The sequence below is a fragment of the Hoplias malabaricus genome, chromosome 3 (assembly GCF_029633855.1).
Source record: "Hoplias malabaricus isolate fHopMal1 chromosome 3, fHopMal1.hap1, whole genome shotgun sequence".
Classification (NCBI taxonomy): domain Eukaryota; kingdom Metazoa; phylum Chordata; class Actinopteri; order Characiformes; family Erythrinidae; genus Hoplias; species Hoplias malabaricus.
In genome coordinates this window covers 68,336,243-68,355,264 of record NC_089802.1, presented here as the reverse complement: position 1 = coordinate 68,355,264, position 19,022 = coordinate 68,336,243, and the positions used below count along the sequence as shown (strand labels likewise).

The following is a 19,022-nucleotide window of genomic DNA, read 5'->3' as shown; positions in this document are numbered from 1 at the left end:
TTCAGAATCTAATTTATAGGTGGTTTGAAATCTATGGAATGTAGTCCACCCGTTTTCGTGTATTCCTCCTTATCCTCATTTCACCCTATGCTTCAGTGGACAGGACCATACAGAGAGCAGGTAAGATTTGGGCGGTGGATTATTTTCAGCTTTGCAGTGACCAGTGGTGGACACAGTACACAAACCATGTACTTGACTTAAAAGTACAGATACTCAAGGTAAAATATCACTCCAGTAAAAGTAGAAGTCCTCGTCGTAGATCTCCACTTGTGTAAAAGTATTTACCTTCAAATGTACTTAAGTATTGAAATTAAAAGTGCCATGACGTATTGTGGGTCTATGTCCCATTCTAATTTTTGTAACAAGACTCATGCTTAACACATTGTATGTAAAAAGACTCTAGTGTCACTCTTGGTTCCCCGGTCTTTTAGTAGAATGTAAATAATTAATCTGACATGGATGAACACAGCAGAAATTGCCAAAAATTACATACATGATGTTTAGAATGATGTTATATTAACATACATATTACATACACCCATAGCGCTGCCTCTACAAACCATTAGAAGCTGCTGTCTCCTGAGTATTAAGCCCAATTTATGTTTCTGTGTAAAACCGATGCCATAGGCAGCGTGGCCTGACGTGCACCTCTCCAGAAATTTAACTTGTCGCATCTGCGCAGACCACGACGACTGTAATTGGTCTGCAGTCGGACGAACATGGTTCAAGTTGCTCAGGTAAACAAGTCCAGAAATATTAACTCCTCTACACTACACTTTAAAGATTCGTAAAACTAATACCACTACATTGTGGACTACATAGGGTTGAAGTTGTTTGAAATTCATCCCTAGTGGTTTGGCGGTGTAATTGCAGAGCGATGCAGACACCAACATAAGAATAAACTTTCACGATGTCATAGGACACTTGTGTATAACAGTTTTTTACTCATTTAGGAACACTAGGCAAGATATAGTTTTTTTCTGTTCCTGGGGCTCCCATAGTGCAATTAGCTTTTACAGCACTGTATTGAAATGGGTAGGGAGGGGAGGAAAAGGAGTGGTTTCCTACCTTCCTCCAAAAGTTACATAGTGAAGTTTCTGCTGTGCTAAGCCAAGAGTAGCAACAACAGAGGTTCTATTCTCCCTATTATAAGTCAGTGAAGCATCACGATTCTGAAGCTGTATTTTCAATGTAAAAATATTACATAGTGTTCCTTTAAGCTCTCTGTGTTGTCTACGTAGGTGCAGAGCATAGTTTGAGCTATATCTGTAATTCTGAGACCCCTGTCTTAAACAGGCTAAAGTTTAGTTTTTTTTTTTTTTTTTTACTTTTTGCCTGATACTTGTTTTTCATCATCATCATCATCATCATCATTTTCTTCTCCGCTTCTCCATTTCAGGGTCGGGGTATACTTGTTTTTGCCTTTTAAATTTGTTTCTCTCTCTGTACTGATTTTGGGGTTTCGTAATATTTCTTCTGGTTTTGACCTTGCCTCACACTCAGTTAGTGATTTGTGACATCTACAGATCCATAAACTGTGTAAAATACAGCCAAATACTAAACTGTAGCAATAATTTTGTTAATTCATATTCGGTTCTAAAAACTGAAACTGTTTACTTACAGTCTCAAATTTGCACAACATTTGGAAAAAATAAAAAATAAAAACAAAGTTTGCCTTTGGCATTATTCATTTTAGGCGGAGAAACATTTTCACATTGTTTTAGTGCAGCTAATGTGTTCGTTCGTCTCCTAGCAATGGTGCAACTGTGTGACGCACAGAGAGCTGAGAGGAGCAGGGAGATTTGTTCAGACATGTTACTGTTTTATTCACACACAAACCAAAAAGGAACGGCAGATTTTTATAATGTAGTGGAGTAAAAAGTAAGATATTTGACTTTGAAATATAGTGGAGTTAAAGTAAAAAGCTGCACAAAATGGTAATACTTCAGTAAACTACAGATACACAAAAAAGTACTTAAGTACATTAAAATATTACATTTACTTCGTTACTGCTAGTATGAGTGGATCAGACACAGCAAGGTTGCTAGAGTTTTTAAAGCCCTCAGTGTCAATGCTGGACTAGCAATCATCCACTAACTTAAAGTATCTGTCCTGTGTCCACTGATGAATGAGTAGAGAATGACCAACACAAACTGTGCAGGAACAGATGAACTCCTGTCTCAGACTTTACATCTACAAAGTGAACCAATGAGGTAGGTGTGTTTATCAGAGTAGACAACGAGTGGACATAGTGCTTAAAAACTCCTGGAGTACTGTTGTGTCTGATCCACTCATACCAGTGCAACACAGCTCTGTGGAGGTCTTGTAGAGGTTCTGACCATTGAAGAGCAGGGTGAAATTATGCACAGAAACAGGTGGACCACAGTCAGTAATTGTAGAACTACAAAGTGCTCCTGTATGGTCAGTGGAGCTGATAAAATGGACAATGAGTGCAGATACAAGGTAGCAGTTCCTAAATCAGTGATTGTACAATGTATATGTTATTATATAATTATCAGAAAACTCAATTTATATATCTTATAAAAAAATAAAATTCGCATATGTAATGTTTTGCTTTACTGAATGCTCACCTCTTCAGGACAGAGTTCACAGGCCTTGGCCAGTGTCATCCTGGCGCTGTGAGATCGTTCCAGGAAGTAGCCGTTAGAGGTTTCATTACTTTGTACTGGGGGAGACCAGTTGTTGTAACTGTATTGAGGGTTCCCTGTGTATGGCCTCCTCTCTAGTTCATCCCCCAGCCACTCCACTGCCCATGTCCACTTCCTTTTCAAGTCCCCATTGCTCTGCAGAATGATTTAATATCAAAGATTTAAAATCAGTGCATTTATTAAGACTTCATCACACTTCTTAGAATCTTTAATTGAAGAGGTTTTACAGAAACCTAGGTAATTTGTTTAGTAACAAATCTCATTCTCCCTGTCGACAGGGGTGTACTCACTCACCTGAAGTATCTGGTATGCCACAGAGCAGTTGCTGAAGAGAGCCACCATGCACTTGATGCACTGATAAGCCCTCTTCTGGTAGTGATTCTTGGAACGTTGAATGGTATCAAATAAGCCATCCCGGTCATCAGGAATCCCCTTTAGTACATTATGAATCCTGCAGAATGTTTGAAGCAAATGTTAAAGCAATAAATTATTAGCTGCAATCATCATTTTGCAACGAGAATGCAAGCAACAACATATGCTGACCATTATATTTTATGCCCACAGGAACTGAATTTCGATTAGAATGCAAAACTTTGCTGAGTTTAACAAAATGTATTATTAACTAATAATTAATATCTAGTGATCACTTTATTTTGTGCTGTTAAATGTAGAGAAAAGAGGTGTTGAAATTAATTCAGTAAATGGGTAGACTAGTTTCAGAAGAAATGTTGGATGAACAGGATTCAGCTCATTTTGGCCACAGTTTATTTTTAGTGAATTCTTTTATATAAGGCTTCGACCACCTTTACTGTGTTCCATAAACATTTTCCTTATGTTGTGGCTTATATCGCAGCAATGCATTTTCCTACATCCTTCTGAGGTGCTCTTTCCTATTTTCTAAAGCATGTTTGTAGCTTGTTTCTTACTTAAAATTCATTCATTCATTATCCGTAACCGCTTATCCAGTTCAGGATCACGGGTGGTCCAGAGCCTACCTGGAATCATTGGGCAGGAATACACCCTAGATGGGGCGCCAGTCATTTACAGGGCAACACACAGTCTCACACATTCACCCACACAAACACACACCTACCTACACCTACGGACACTTTTGAGTCACCAATCCACCTACCAACGTGTGTTTTTGGGCCATGGGAGGAAACCCACGCAGACACGGGGAGAACACACCAAACTCCTCACAGACAGTCACCCGGAGCGGGACTTAAACCCATTACCTCCAGGTCCCTGGAGCTGTTTAACTGTGACACTTAGCTTGTCTCAGCCTTCAGAATATTTGCATATTCATAGATTTATGCAAACTGAATGAAAGCAATGAACTGTACAGGTTTATATCTAAACCGCCTTAAGAAACCACATTAAAACTAAAGATTATTTTCTTGGAAATAAATTCATTTGTATCTAGGGGTTTCATCAATACCTGGGAGGTGTTGCTCAGTACTGAAAATAATATGTCATAGTATTAAAAACTGTCGTATCATGAAATTATACAGTTCTATTGAAATAAGAAAAAGTTCAGCCAGTGAATATAAATTTACCCTTAAGAGTGTTAATAAAGATAACTAGATGACATCCAGTCTTGCTGTTCAAGCTAGAGCTTAGTGTTGCAATGCATTACATAGAGAGAGAGAGGAGAGACCTGAGGAGCACCAAGAGTCGTTGTTAAAAATCACCATAGCTCACCATTGTTGGTTTGAAAATTATTTGCCTTGGAAGCACCTGATTTCAAGTAAGTTCCAACAAAGACTTGTGGTGGTGTCTATGGCCATAAATGTCTACAAAAAGATAAGTGTGTGCATGCACAAAAAGTAATGAAAATATTTCTAACTCTCCAAGAGATCCTACTGGTTCCTACTTTTCTCCCACATTCTCCACTACCTGGTTTATGCAGTATTTGACATCTGATTGGCCCTTAATGTAACAAGTGATGTAACTGAGGCATGTGAAATATGTAAAAGATAAAAATACACCTTATTTTTTTAAACATATGCAGTAATTAATATGCAGTAATTTATATATTTATAGAAATTATTTTTATTTTTTACCCTCTTAACCAAACTTATTTTAAAGCATTATAGGAAAAAAGGGAATTGTAAAATGGTGACAGTTCCCGTTGTAATCTTACTACTACACAAACCTTATGTGGAAGAAAATGTGAAGCTCACCTGTGTGTCTGCCATGAGTCCTCAATCAGCAGGATCTGAAGGAGCAGGTCCAGGTAAGGCCTCAGCTCATAAGTATAGGAGTATGCCACCTAAGAATCAAACCACAAACCAAAATTAGAAGCATAAGATTATAACAAGCCATGTTTTAAAATCGCGGCTTAAGCGCCTGGCAATTATCCTGAGAACAGCTTGACAGACCTGCCAGAGAAGTTCGCTGAGCACCGTGGATGAGAACTGAGGGTTCTCCCAGCAGCAAAAACGCAGCAGTTTGACAGTCTCTTCAGAATTACTGCAGTCCTCAATGATCTTCTTCACGTAGCTGGTGCGCACAAAAAGTATCTCTGCCACAAGCTGCTGCAGAGGCATGATGGGGGCTGTGAGGTTGGAGTCACCATATGGGTTTGGAAGTGCTGGATTACCTAAAGGGCAGGAGTAGAAAACTTCAAATGTGATACTGTATCACACAGTTTACAACCAGTTTTCCTTGTCTGCAATTCATGAAAAATGAAGTGGTCAACAAGTGTATTTTTCTGTTATATTGAAATATAATTGTGAACAAATTGTCATAGCTAACAAATGACTCACCGTTAATTGAAGACTGCATGCGCGATGATACATCACAACATCGCACAAGCTGAGACACTACTGTGTAAAGCTTGCCAAGCTCTGCATACTGGTACTTAATCGGAGGACCAGGACCTTCATCCAGAGCAACCAGCATGAATGTAGCTGGCACACTTAACTTCAACAGCTGTGTCTTCTCTGCCAAACCTACAGAGCCCAAAAATGAGGTATTACACCACTGTTCCATACATATTGAAATACTGCTTGAATAGGCCTGTTTGAGCTCAACAGATAAATATAATAAGAGAGGGACACTGTAGTGATGGTCCTTACCAATTCTTTTTCACCCACTAAACACTAGCCAATAGGACCACGGTCACTGCTTTCATTTGGAAGAACTATTAAGACAAGTGTCTGCAGTGGAAAATGGTAAACAACTCCCAGTGGCAATTGGTTTAATAGAATGTGATTGAAAAGGTATAGATTCCAGGATTATTCTGTAAAAGTTTGAGTATTTTGGAATAAGGCTATGCTGAGCTTGTGAACAGAGGAATAAATTAACCAATGTGGTTCATGTCGCTCTGACCACAGCCCAAGATAACACTGACGAAGCATGTTTCATGTTTGTCATGTTTTTGTTAACAGAGAAGACAACAAAGTCTTATAATTTTTGTTTTTAAGTTTTGGAAGTGATGGAAAGGTTGAAAACTCCTGTAACAGGCCACGGAAAGGTAGGTATTAAATGCTTACCTAGGTTAGCATACATGACGAAGAGGTTGAAGTACTGTTGAAGGTGACGTCCATGCTCAGACACCTCCCTCCTCAACAGGTTAAGCACTGCTCGCAACAGGTGGTCACTCAAAGTCAGATTGTCACAGGTCTGCAGAAAAGGTCATGTAAACACAGGATGGTCAATACAAAGAAAAAAAAAATTTAGTCTGGTTCACTCTCTTCAAAACCTAAACTACTATCATGTTGTTTTTAATGTCTTATTTTTTGTAAGGCCTCTATTGTCTCTCTTCAGCCAGGTCACTAACCTGTGTGGAGGACCCTGGTGAAGTGACAGGAGCAGGGCAGGGCCCATCCTGGAGCGAAAAGTGCGCAATGAAGACTATTAACTTGGAGAAGGCTCCCCGAACCTCAGCACTTGGACATTCCAATAAATATTCGGAGAACCGCGTAGGGAAGGCAAAGAGGACGTTGTGTGCAAACCAGCTGCGGACATTCTTGCTGTGACGCAGTAGGATACATAGGGCATCATACCTAAAGAAAAAACAGGAAACACATGATGTGACAGTTACAATTAATTTGACCAAAGAAATAAACAGCCAGTAAAAACAATACTCACCAGTCACTAGCAGGGCCTCGGACTACTTTCTTTGTGTGGAATCCTGTACTGAATAGGAATCTAGCAGCAAGCTGAATACTTATCATTGATATTTCTTCAGCTTCAGGTAGTAGGTGGTCTTGACCTTGTTTTACGCAAACAGCAAACAAACACTCGTAAATGGCAGCAAACTATATATTCCAAAAAATTACATGCAGGTCACAGGTCAGGGGTTACCAATCTTATCGGCAAAAAACTGATGGCCAACAGGTTTTCACTCCAACCTAGCAAAGACATGCTTAAGAAAATTATTTGATGGTTAGGGTGATGGATCTAAATAATAAAACAAGTAGTAAGACTTGCTTTGCATTAATATTTTAATAAAACAGCCTTAAATATATTGCAGGATTTTTGCAAGACAGTTGAAAAAAGCTTGTTTAAAAGTGTAAAGTTTGTTAGCCGCAGCCACAGAAACGCAGACAAAACTGGCAACCCCTGTTATAGACCGACACGTTAAGCTGGTTGCTTGAAGCAAAATGTGTAAAGCTGAAAACAATACAGTTGTAATTAACTGATAAACTGAAGTTCATACCTGGGGGAGGGTTCAGGTACACACTATTGCAGGTGAGTAATTTTTTGATAAACTGGAAGTACTCTAGGCTGTACTGCATGCGGCTGTGCATGAACTGCACATTCTGCTTGCGCACGCTGCACTCAATAGCAGAGGGCATTTTGAGCTGCTGGGGCTTCGGCGTGAGTGTTAGCTCAGCTATATATTTTAACAGTTCGCTGTCTCCCCCTGCTGTGTCCATGCGCTCATAGAAAAGGATGTAAGCATTCCACCACCGCTTCTGTCGACGGTACGACATGCGCTTCATCATGTGATCAAACACCTCTCCCATGTACTCTCCTCCGAAGCACTGGTTCTTCATTTCTTCGTCATCATCCATTTTGCACTCTGTTACATCGCCATCATCAAACTTATACCAGCGATCTCGTTGGCCATCACTTCCGTTGCCATGCCGCTGGATGATGTAGGAATAGTAGTGTCCACCACTTGCCTGGCCCGAGTGCACCAGCACACCCACCAGTCTATAACGAGAGCTTCCTCCTGATTCTAACTCCAAGGGTGGGTTTTGATGAATGACCTGGCTCTCCGGAGACAGCTCGTCACCCTCCAACTTAGCCACACCAGCCACTGTGTATGGCTCCATGTCCAGCTCTCGCGGGAACTCAAAGTAGTCATTGAACTTTATGGCACACTCACGTTCCCAGTCGTAATCAAAACGTTTGAGTTGGATTGCCAGTACTGGGGGGAGCTTCTTAATCAAGAGGCGTTTTACCGTATCAACCTATAAAAGAAATCGATGACAAAGAACATGTGAAACTAAGAAGTAACAGATCATTCAAAGTGAAAAAGTAAAACGTATAAACAATGCAATTTCATAAGCCTGTGCATCAAGTACATTCTTTTCATACCTTCTTGTTGCACTTTTCACAATGATAAGCATTGGCTCCTTCCAGCAAGTCACCTTTGACATACTGTTCCAAGGAGTCTAGGAGGTTCTGGTGATTCCTGATGTCTACATTCAGCGTAGTGAAAGACTCCTCACACTCATATCTAGCAAAAATATTAATACAGCATCAATTTCCCCCACTCAACAAAGTCAGAAACAGATATGAAACATGCACAGACACCTCATACCTGTGAGGACAGCCCTGGCAGATCTTCTGGTCTGCAAAAGAACCACCTAGGACCCTGCTGAGCATGCTGGGATGACCAAGAGCCTTTAATGCCTCATCCAGGCTGTCCACCAGAGAGTTAAAAAACTCCAAGGCATCATGTTGTTCCCTCAAATTTACTGGTTCACCCCATAACCTGCAAGCCAAGTTATAAGAAATGGAGGCATTGTCTTTGACACAGTTTCTTTAATTAAACTTTTTTTTTTAAAAAAAAGAAGATAAATCTATTATTCCTTCAAAAGGTAATGCGAGCAACATTACCTAAACTGTTTCCAGAATCCTCTAGGTACATAGTACTGAAGTCTGGATGCAGCTAGGTGGCCAAATATAACCTGCAGGTGGCGCAGCACTCCAATATTGTATTCCTTCCGGTCCTCAGCTTTATTGAGGGAGGGCTTGTCATCAAACTGGTGGTGATAACTGAAGACTTCATCTCTGGGGTCCACATTACTCTGCAGAACAATAATAGGTAAAGTTTGAACAAGAAGATAGAAAGCTCAAACCTGTGGCAAAACCATTAAACATTCAGAGGTGCTGCTTTGCCAAGTGCTGTGATGGAAAAATGCTGATAGTTTTTTCATTGTCTCTGTGGTGTTGTAATTGAGCACGGATTTCTAGACCTAATATTTTTTTTAACACCCATAGACCCAGCAACAGTGGTTATTTTGCATACCTCGCTGTCTTGCTTTTCATCTCCAGACATATCATCATCCACATCACTACCAGTGCCTTCAATTGCCAAAATGCCGTTTCGAATTGGAGGGATCATGTACAATTGTTGGATCACTGAGTTCATATAGCATGTAGCCCCTGCATTCTTCAGACCCACAAATCCTTTTGTGGGTCGTGGACCAACAGGTGGGAGATACTCCCACTCTGTAAGAGCCTCACAGCCTGAAAGAGACATGTCAGAGTGTTTGAAATTATTTATTTATTTCAGATCCTACAGAGTACATGGTAAAATGACAAGTAAATGTGGTAGCCAACATGTCAACAGCTAAGATAAAATCATATTTAACATATTTTAGCTATTTTTTAAAGAGTATGAATTTAAGAGTTAAAGACAGGAAAAATAACAAACTAGGACTTATAAAAAAAAATAAAATAAATAAATAATAACAACAACATTACAGTGAAAAAGTGAGAGACTAAACTGAACATCTAAACAACAGCTGCTGTTTTATTAAGTTGTATTACAAATTACAACACTCTTCTAGAACACAGTCTATAAACAAGTAGTAAAAAATCTTTAATTAGAAGATTAACTCTAAAAAAATACCTTGGTAGTACATTTCTGTGAGTGTGTCCACAATCTGTTTCAGGTTGCGTACGCATCCAACAGCAAGAGCTACAAGCAGCTCAAAGCCAGCATTGATAGTAGCAGGGCTACTGCAAACTGGGATTGCCTGTTCAGCAGGGAATTCTCCAGTCTTTACATATTGCAGGTATACATTAGATGCTGGGAAAATGAAATCATCTATCAGCTCCTGTAGATAGGCAGTGAGAAAGAAAATTATTAATTTATTATGGAAAACCATACATTTTTGAAATTTTACATTACATAAGTAAAATACACAAGGTTAAAAATGTTAAACCTCAAAGAGTACACACTATGGGGATAAAGGAAAAAAAATAAATGTGTTAGCACTTTTATGTGGGGATCTGGAGCTCCTACCAATGTACAAACTTGGCAATAAGACAGCCCAGTCAGTTATTCATGGTCTGCCCAAGTTAGTAGATAAGAAACAAAACAAGTTTCTAATATGGTGTTGATTTAGATGCTTTCCCCCTCCCTGGTCTCTTTAAACACAGCACTGGACCACTGTGTATATGAGAAATACATGCACATGTATATGTTTTCATATGGCTAAAACTACAAGGGAGAAGAATGTGAGCCAAGCTAAAAATGGCTACAAACCAGTTTTTGCTCATTCCTGGCTTCTTGCACAGAATGTGAGCTGTGGCTCATTCCCATTTAATGAAACAGGTGTTGAAACTGAGAATGGTTCTTTGTTGCTTGATCCTTGTTGTATTTTGAGCAAAGCATGTCACAGACGTCTCATTAAGACCCCACTGAACTGTGTTTTTTGTGGAAAAGTGGTAATACATGTCCTTTTAATTTTTACAAATATCTGTGTGATGCAGTAAAGGTTCAGACCTATGATGACGTGTTACTTACCTTGATGAGGTTTGCACCACCCTTCTCACAACCAATACAGAATTTCTTCTCAGGTGTCTGGAAAGATAACAGTTCCTTGGTGACTCCCAGGTGACCTTCAAGAATGGTCTCTTCTACTCCAGTCTCCCCCGTTCTCTTTACTTCATCCTGGGACCAACAGAAACAACAGTCAATTTATGTGAATCACAGCCATGAAAAGAAAACCTAGTGTTGAGATTTTTATTGCGTGTCAGAGAATGTATTTTTTTAAGCTTGCATCTATGTAATGAAAATTAATAGACGCACCCTGATTCTTTTCAGCCAGTCAATCTCATTGTTCAGCAGGACCTCGGCGTTAGGCAAGTTGATGTTGCTGTTGTATGCATAGTTGAGTAAGTGCCTTAAGAGAGTGAAATAATCACCAGCATGCTTTGCCCTTTCCTTTGCAGTGCTCTGGAAAAGAAAACGCCAGTTTAAGAATTATGCACTTAGTGAAATTCTAATTTATTGTTTAAGACTCTACTGGTAACAATGTCTTGCAGAAACAAGATATAACATTTTTAAATAAACTACAAACTAATATTTTAAATGTAAAATTCTGAAATAATTAAAATGTTCTTAATTAATGTACTCACTCCCAGAACAGTGAAGAGCAGAGTGATGAAAAAGAGAAGAGGTCGGTGGCCCATGCAACACCTTGTGGCCATCAGAAAAAACTGCTCTTGGGCCATCTGACGCACCGACCTGGATTAATAGGAGTGCCACAATTAATAATAATAATAATAATAATAAAATTACAATTATATAGCTCCTTTCACAACCTTACAATTGCATTACAATGAAAAACAATTTAAAAATCATTAGGCAATACCATATACACCCGTGAAAGGCTACAAATGAAAAGGGTAACTTCCAAAATCATAGAACAGAAGATGTTCATATATACACCTCAGACAACATCACCTGGGTATGCCATTGTTTATAAAGTAAAACATCTTATTTCTGGTGAGTACTTGTACTTTCTCTTGGTTTTATGAAAGAAATATTCCTCCACACTCCAGGCAAATACAACTAAGAAAGAGTGGATTAAACACCTTACAAACATTGGTTCCCATATCCTTTTCTGTCAATTATTATATTTGGTTATTGTCATAAGATTGAGGCACAGTATTTTTCAGTATCTTTAAACAAAGAATGTATCAAAGAATGTACAAATCATCGAATGTATGATTTGTGAAGATTGAATTCATAAATGACAAATTATATTCAGCCCATTTGAGCAAGAATGCAAGTATCAACATGAATTAAAAAAATATGTTTATATAATCATTGTGCTGTGATATACTCTGCCATTGTTATTCCTGTTTGGAGATTCTGGAATAAAAATGCAGTGTGAGACATAAAACCCAGGAGAGAAAAGCATCTATCTATAGCCATGACAACGACAGCTTCCTTCTTCCACCTGAAAGCAAAGAGGGCGTCCCAAAATTTGCCCTGGAATTTATAACCTCCCCCTTAATTGGAAGCACACTCCACAGCCCAGACTGCGACTTCATATGGAGTGTCATTCCATAGTGGAGTGTAAGTGAGGAGGGAATGGTTTAGAAAAGGCCGTATGAATTCCATCGCGCACACTGCACATATTTAAAGCCCACCATCTGCAGGAACCATAAACACGCAAGGTGACAACATTTTTTTGTCCGGAGATCTTAAGAATGCACATGCTGGAAGTTTCAAAATGCACAGTTACTTAGCATTACGTTTGGTAAGATATTAGTACACTTGTTACTGATAGTTTTTTCTATCCCTTTTACAAGAGAGCTTGAAACAGCAAAAAAAAAAAAAGGTACAAGAGGGAGTGCATTATGTGTTTTTCTTTTCTAATTTGGATCATATTCATAACAGTGTATAAAAAACATTAATAAAAATTTACAATTACTTGTTCAATGCAGTTAATATGGCTTAATATGTCATAAAACTAAACACCCAAATCAAAATACCACAATTAAACCATTGTTTTAAAAACTATACAGAATAAATAGGTAAAAATGACAATGACAAAAAATATTTAGCAAAATAAAATAAGTGCATAAAGGTCTGTGCAACTGACTTGCTCTGGCAGTGCAATAGCAGGTCAATGATGAAGGTCTGCCAAGCTTTTTCCTTGCTGAGTGTGTCCAAAGCTGTCGGTATGAGAGCAAAACACAGCGTCATGGTCTCCAAAGCCTCACAGCACACCTGCTCATCTTCTGCATCCGGGTCATTCCCTGCATTAGTCTGAAAAACACAACTGCTTAGAACAAATCTGACAATACAGCTCTTATTATGTGATTAAGCATCCTCAACATTTCTGTTGTGGAGAAATACATATCCATTCTGTTTAAGTGTTTTTACCTTCTCATAGATCTTGCTTATCTCTTCATTGGAACTGAATACCAGCTGAACGCTACCACAGCCTGATGCCCACACGATCTTCTGTACGGCTCGTATTACACAGATGTCTGGAATGTACTTTGAAGCCTGGAAGAAATTCTGAGATTTGTGCAACAATATGGAAATTCACTCAGACATCAATTATGAAAATATTCATAAATATCTAGGGTTTGATAGATTATACAATTTCCCTTTGAAAGATCATACCTCATCTGAAATCTGCTGGGCCAGTCGGATGGCTACATTACGCAGCATACACTCTGAGGCGGGGTTGGGAATGTTCTGGAGAGCATTCTGAAGCACCAGAGCTTGGTCATGTGTTGCCTGATTTATCTGAAGTTGAAAGAAATAAACTCTATGTGAGTTTGCATATTTTTTTTTTCTTTTTTATAATGCTTTTTCATTAAAAAAAAAAGTGCTAACATCTCTTACTGGCGATGCAGGGTTGGTTCCCTCCACCACAGGTTGGCATGCTTCTGCAACTGCTTTGACATGCCCAAAGCCAATGGCAGTTAGCAGGAGCTTGGCAATCTTCAAAGCATTCAGGTAGGCTCCACGACGTGTCTCCATGTCAGCATTTGGCAAAAAGTTGTTCCTGGTGAGCATGCCCAGTACTAGAGGGAGTCCTCCGCTCTTCAAAAAGTTGTATTGGAAATCACTGGCATCTTCTCCTAGTGTACCACTTGCTGGCATCAAAAGGGCATACACAACCTAACATGGACACACACCCAACTAGGTTATACATGGTTTCTCCCAATCTCTCACATATTCAGATATGCACCCACAATATCACATTTAGTATCAAACCTCAGTGAGGTAGAGCACTTGTGATGGTGAGGGTCCAAAAAAGCGTGAGTCTAGTGTGGGGCTAAGGCTGTTCTCCCCCAACTTCGCATGATCCAGACAAATCGCTCGCAAGTTCTCCACTGTAGTGTTATCTGTAGATATAAACTGAACGTCAGCAATTGTATTCATACTAATCATCCAGCTTATCATAACACACATTTAAAATAGTCAGTGCAGCATTGAATATGAACCTGGTGGTATGAGTTTCATAAGGACCCTGGCCCCATCCCGCAGCAGAGGCATGTTTAAAGTGCAGCCCAAATCAGCAACCTGCCACAGGAATGAGATATACCGCAGATGCAACGACATGATCTAAGGAGGAAAAATAAGTATTATTGTTGTGAGTAAGGAAGTAAAAGTTGACCAGTTTAACTGAAAAATAACTTTCAAAATGAGATTGGCACAAGAATAAAATAGAAGGCCAAGATCATGGCATTCGTACTTAGACGATTATTTAGTTATTTATTTGTTTGTTATTTCTTATAGATAAATATAATATTTTCCAGTTCTTTTTTATTAGATTATTGGACGAACAAACAAAGCTGTTTTTTAAAAGTTCATATTGGAATCCTTGTATACATAATGATGCTTGATCTCAATCTTTAGAACTAAATAGAACTGAAGTGTATACCAAGAACACACATGAATATATTTTTCTGTACATAGATTTTAATGTAGCTTAGCCAATTAGATTTCTAAATCCAAAATAATGATTAACAATTAAGTCGACTAATTTAACAATTAGCAGTCAATTATTGATCAAAAAAGTTCAGAAATCCATAATGCATACTATTTTCATTATCCATGGAACCCTGGGGTTAAACTTGCTTAAACTGATCCTGAATAATTCAAATCAGGGTTTGTTTGTTTGTTGTTTTTTAACATGTAATTCTGAAACCACTTACCACTCCTGGCAGGCAGCTCTCAACCTCCGGATTGGGGCCATCACTGTAGTGGTTGCCATGATTACCAGGTGAACCCGTGGAGGAGTCAGACGAGCTGTCAGGACTTGAGGGCATGTTGGAGCTAACCTGAGTCAGTTTTGCTGTGATCAGCTTCAGATAAAAAGAGAGAAGATGCAAGAGAACATGACAAGTAGAAAAGAGGAACCAAAAAATGAATAAATAAATAAAAATGTTGATGGGTGCAAAAGCACTTACTCATGTCTTACTATATACTATATGCTGTGCTTACAGTTTTGTCTTTAAGGTTGAGCTGTCCAATCAGCTTGCGGTCATCAGCTGGGTCCACTATCTCTCCTCCAATAAAAAGCTCGATTTTGGTGTGCGTGCTGTTGGCTTTGATACGGTTGAGGATGCAGCGACGCACAGAGCCAATGGTGTCATTGGTGTGAGACCAGATGTCCAAGTCATCCACCTGCCGGCCCTGGTTAGGAAACCGCACAACTAGAGTGATGTGTTTCCCCCGAAACGCCCTGAAAGACATCCAGCAAAAAAAGTTAAGGAGCTGAGGAGATATGAATATGAACAAATGTATATATGAGCCTTTAAATATAATTTTAGATAGCTTGTTTTGTTGGGTCTTGTTTCACAAATAATATTACAAAACAGCAAAACAAGACCTAAGTCTAGCCTACCTGGACATGGGAAGAATGGTCCTTTCTTCATGATAGTCGCTGTCACACTCGTTAATGTATTCTTTAAGCACAGTCAGCACCCTAACCATACGAATGGCTTCTTGGCGAGCACAATTTATGCTGTCCTTGTCCCCATCCAACACACAAAGTGTGTCATATGAGGCTTTCAGGCGATCAAAACAGGACTGGATGAAGTCTTCATGAATCTCTACCTGTGAGTCACATCAGTTTCAGTCAGCAATTTTGTTTTTAATGACACTATTATCTGATGAATGAAATATGACCAGGTTTACCTGATTGACTTGTAGTTTTGGTCCAAGGTTGGTGTAAATCTCTTTCAGCAAGTCTATTGCACGACTGGCAATATCATCACTCCCTTGAATCACAACCTGGACAACAGCAACAGACACAATTTTATAAAATTGTTCCAGTAATTTATACTCAGCAAAAAAGTACTCAAAGTGCATCTTTAGAGAAAATTCATTCTTACTCTCCAGAGGTAGTCAAGACCTATGAGTTCTAGATCGTCCATCATATATGCCCTGCGTTTCGCCACCAGCTTTCCCTCCCTGCAGTTCACCGCTTTAAAGAACCGCTCAAAGCACTTCATCCCGTTCTCAGTCAGTAGTGAGGGGTCCAGCTGAAGCACGTTGTTCTCAAAAAAGTCCTTGTTGATGTCTGGGTCAAGGTCAGGTTCATCACCCATGAGTTTAGAATACCACTTGAAACAGGCCTCCCTGTCACAGAGGAAGACCGCGTTCTCTGCCAGGCACTTCCATATCTGCTTAGCCTGAGGAGCACACAGCCACAGCTGCCCATCCTTCAGCAGAAACCTACACAATGGGAGTTCATTTAATTTCCAATTACTAGTACCAAAAAAGTATGAATGTGTCAGAAATATGTTGTCATTCTTTATCTACTGATACCATCAAACCCAGAATTCAAGCAAACATTCCAATGTCTTAAAGAGCCACGCCAGTGAAAATCCAAGGAGCAAAATACACAACAAAGTTAAAAAAGTGGTTGATCCTTTATTAAAGTACCATTTTATTTTTCTTTAAAAAAAAACATAATTTAAATCATACTGATATTTTTTTATTATTCCTGGTATTCCTGTTCCTTTGGTATTTGTGTTCCTGTTCTTTAATTTACAAGTCCCCCACAGGACAACCACAGAGCAGATATTTTTTTGGGGGGTGGTGTTTTACTTTGTGTTGTTAACATTTAGAGAGGTTAAGAGAGGGTGTGTCATAACCCAAAAAATTAATTCTGTGACCGTGTTAACTGGACTTCAGGCGATCATGTTTCTACTGCACATGATCTGGGTCCAATTTCGTTCCACTGTGTAAGCATGTTCAAGATGGCAGTGTCCATTTCTAGTTGCTTTAAAACCACAGAACCGGAGATGGCGATGACATACCATCCATTATTAAACAGTCTCTTGGTTTGACCCCTGATGTTACAAAAAATAAATGTATTCACTGATGCTCCTATTGTGATATATTCTGCGTGTTCAGTCATTCAGTGGGTAATAAGTGTTCTAAACCCTGTGCTGAGTCCATAATCACTGAGTCTGGGTGAGCTGCACAAGCATGGACAAGGTAGTGTCTGACCTCAGGAAGTTGAGCCTCTCCTGAACTTCCTGCACATGGCTGTAGCGGTTACCCACCCGAACCGTCTGAGGATCGAAGCCTGGGTGCTCTGTTGAATGTACAATTTAAAAACATATTTAAACTATGAAATATAATCAACACACTTTATAAATAAACTCCAAGTAGAAGTTGGAAAAAAAAAAGCAGAATTGAACTCCCAAACAAAATTGCGCTGTGTCAAAAGGCATACCTTTAGAGAACTGTCTCATGTTCTCCATGTAAGCCGAGAGGTTCTCTGCAACCAGCGTGACCAGAGCATGGTTGTGCTGCAGCTGGTTGATCAGGTCATGACGGTAAAACACATGAGGGCTTCGCTGCGTCTGGCTGTGGGGTGTAACAAAAACAAGCTGTCATTGTGAAGAACCAAAATGTTCAAATTTGTCATGGGGATCAACCTCATGACCTTCAAGTCCCAAGCCTGATTCTCCAAACATTAGTCCACAGCTGCCCCATGACCATCACTACAATTTTTTTGGTACTTGTGTCATTGCAGCATTTCTATTGATTTGGTTTATTACATTCGCACAATAATGAGCCTTGGGCAGTCAAGACTTGGATTTTTGGACCTCTTCAGATACTGATGACATACCTTAGGTTCTGAGGAGCTTCTCCAAACAAACTGCAGATTTCTCTGATTTGTTTCAAAGCTGGGATCACCCACTTATCATTAGTTCGTAATTCCTCAATGAAGCGGTCAATCCACTGAATCTTCTGCGTGTCTCTGTCCTATAAAAATGCAAAAGGAGGGACTTCAGTCATAAGTCACAAGAAACTTTGCCACCATTTTAATTACTTTCAAGAGAGTACAGAAATATTCAGTTGGGGTTTTCAATAGTCTTATCGAGATAACCATCTTTGGGGACAGTTAAACTTAATTTGTAGGTATTTAACTTTTTTAAACAACACTATGTAGTGTTTTACAAAAGGGTATGTGGTGTACAAAAACACACAAAGCATGCTAAGGGTAGAGAGAACACACCCAACACAGCAGGCATCCATCTCCAGTGCCCGAAAGAAGGTGGGGGTTATGTGTCTTGCTAAAGGGCACTGTAGCCATGGTGGGGGGGGGGGGGGATAGCTCTGTTACATTATTTTCCCACCCACAATTTTCCTGCTGGTCATGGGGATTGAAGCAGTGACCTGGTCCCAAACCATTAAAAACTAATCTAACCACTGCTGTCCCCAAATTAATATACTGTGAATAATTCAACAGTAACTCTATATATGCACGCTCACACATGCAGCTTACCTGAGAACAGCTGTAGTCCAAAATCTTGATGTGTGCACTCAGGGCTTGATCCATGATGTCGACAGGGACATCATCACTGTGTGCCAAATTCCATAGTAGATTGAGCACCTTGTGAGCCATCACTCCATCTTTATCATCCTCTGCCAGTCTGCGGATCAACTCCAACAGTTTCTCCCTCTGTTTCTTACTTGCATTCGTCCAGCTCGCCTGCCAATAAAGAAAAGCAGACCCGATGATGGACTAGTAATCTAGATATGAGGAGTTCAAAAGACTTTAAGATCTTCACAGCAATGTATTAGTTTCCAATAAGATCCTTAATCCTAAAGGGTTGATATCTTGTAATATTAACTTGTACATTTTTGTGAATTGACATTATATGAATGTTGTTAATTATTATTTATTTATTTACCTTGAAGCAGTCAAAAAGGTGGTCCAACTGTTCAGGAGAAAAGTCCCAGGCCAGCTTGGCCAGCAGGTCATGAACATTCTTCACAATGGCCTCATGCTTACCAGCCTAAAACAAATCAAATTTGGTTCGAAAAAAATTAAAATAATAATAACCCTTCGCATTTATGTAATTCTCCTCAAATTAAACAGTGCA

At 39.4% G+C, this 19,022-nt stretch overlaps 1 protein-coding gene across 4 annotated transcripts in view; it reads right to left on the bottom strand.

The window, feature by feature from the left end:
• Positions 1–19,022, bottom strand: part of LOC136690874 (ubiquitin carboxyl-terminal hydrolase 9X-like) — a 38,660-nt gene that overhangs the window by 3,427 nt on the left and 16,211 nt on the right. Inside the window, exons 11-43 of one of the 4 annotated variants that reach the window (XM_066662930.1) lie at positions 18,831–18,935; positions 18,422–18,628; positions 17,762–17,898; positions 17,363–17,496; positions 17,134–17,221; positions 16,011–16,353; positions 15,814–15,909; positions 15,521–15,732; positions 15,118–15,358; positions 14,829–14,978; positions 14,115–14,235; positions 13,885–14,015; positions 13,501–13,788; positions 13,285–13,410; positions 13,039–13,164; positions 12,755–12,921; positions 11,280–11,388; positions 10,951–11,097; positions 10,666–10,812; positions 9,766–9,973; positions 9,160–9,380; positions 8,748–8,938; positions 8,449–8,622; positions 8,223–8,364; positions 7,336–8,095; positions 6,765–6,888; positions 6,454–6,679; positions 6,167–6,296; positions 5,438–5,623; positions 5,051–5,271; positions 4,853–4,941; positions 2,964–3,120; positions 2,592–2,804 (exon numbers count right to left, since the gene is read on the bottom strand). In XM_066662930.1, coding sequence (XP_066519027.1) covers positions 2,592–2,804; positions 2,964–3,120; positions 4,853–4,941; positions 5,051–5,271; positions 5,438–5,623; positions 6,167–6,296; positions 6,454–6,679; positions 6,765–6,888; positions 7,336–8,095; positions 8,223–8,364; positions 8,449–8,622; positions 8,748–8,938; positions 9,160–9,380; positions 9,766–9,973; positions 10,666–10,812; positions 10,951–11,097; positions 11,280–11,388; positions 12,755–12,921; positions 13,039–13,164; positions 13,285–13,410; positions 13,501–13,788; positions 13,885–14,015; positions 14,115–14,235; positions 14,829–14,978; positions 15,118–15,358; positions 15,521–15,732; positions 15,814–15,909; positions 16,011–16,353; positions 17,134–17,221; positions 17,363–17,496; positions 17,762–17,898; positions 18,422–18,628; positions 18,831–18,935 — 6,117 coding nt within the window. Of the gene's footprint in view, positions 1–2,591; positions 2,805–2,963; positions 3,121–4,852; positions 4,942–5,050; positions 5,272–5,437; positions 5,624–6,166; positions 6,297–6,453; positions 6,680–6,764; positions 6,889–7,335; positions 8,096–8,222; positions 8,365–8,448; positions 8,623–8,747; positions 8,939–9,159; positions 9,381–9,765; positions 9,974–10,665; positions 10,813–10,950; positions 11,098–11,279; positions 11,389–12,754; positions 12,922–13,038; positions 13,177–13,284; positions 13,411–13,500; positions 13,789–13,884; positions 14,016–14,114; positions 14,236–14,828; positions 14,979–15,117; positions 15,359–15,520; positions 15,733–15,813; positions 15,910–16,010; positions 16,354–17,133; positions 17,222–17,362; positions 17,497–17,761; positions 17,899–18,421; positions 18,629–18,830; positions 18,936–19,022 lie in introns of all 4 variants that reach the window. The other 3 variants (XM_066662928.1, XM_066662929.1, XM_066662931.1) reach the window with 3 other exon arrangements.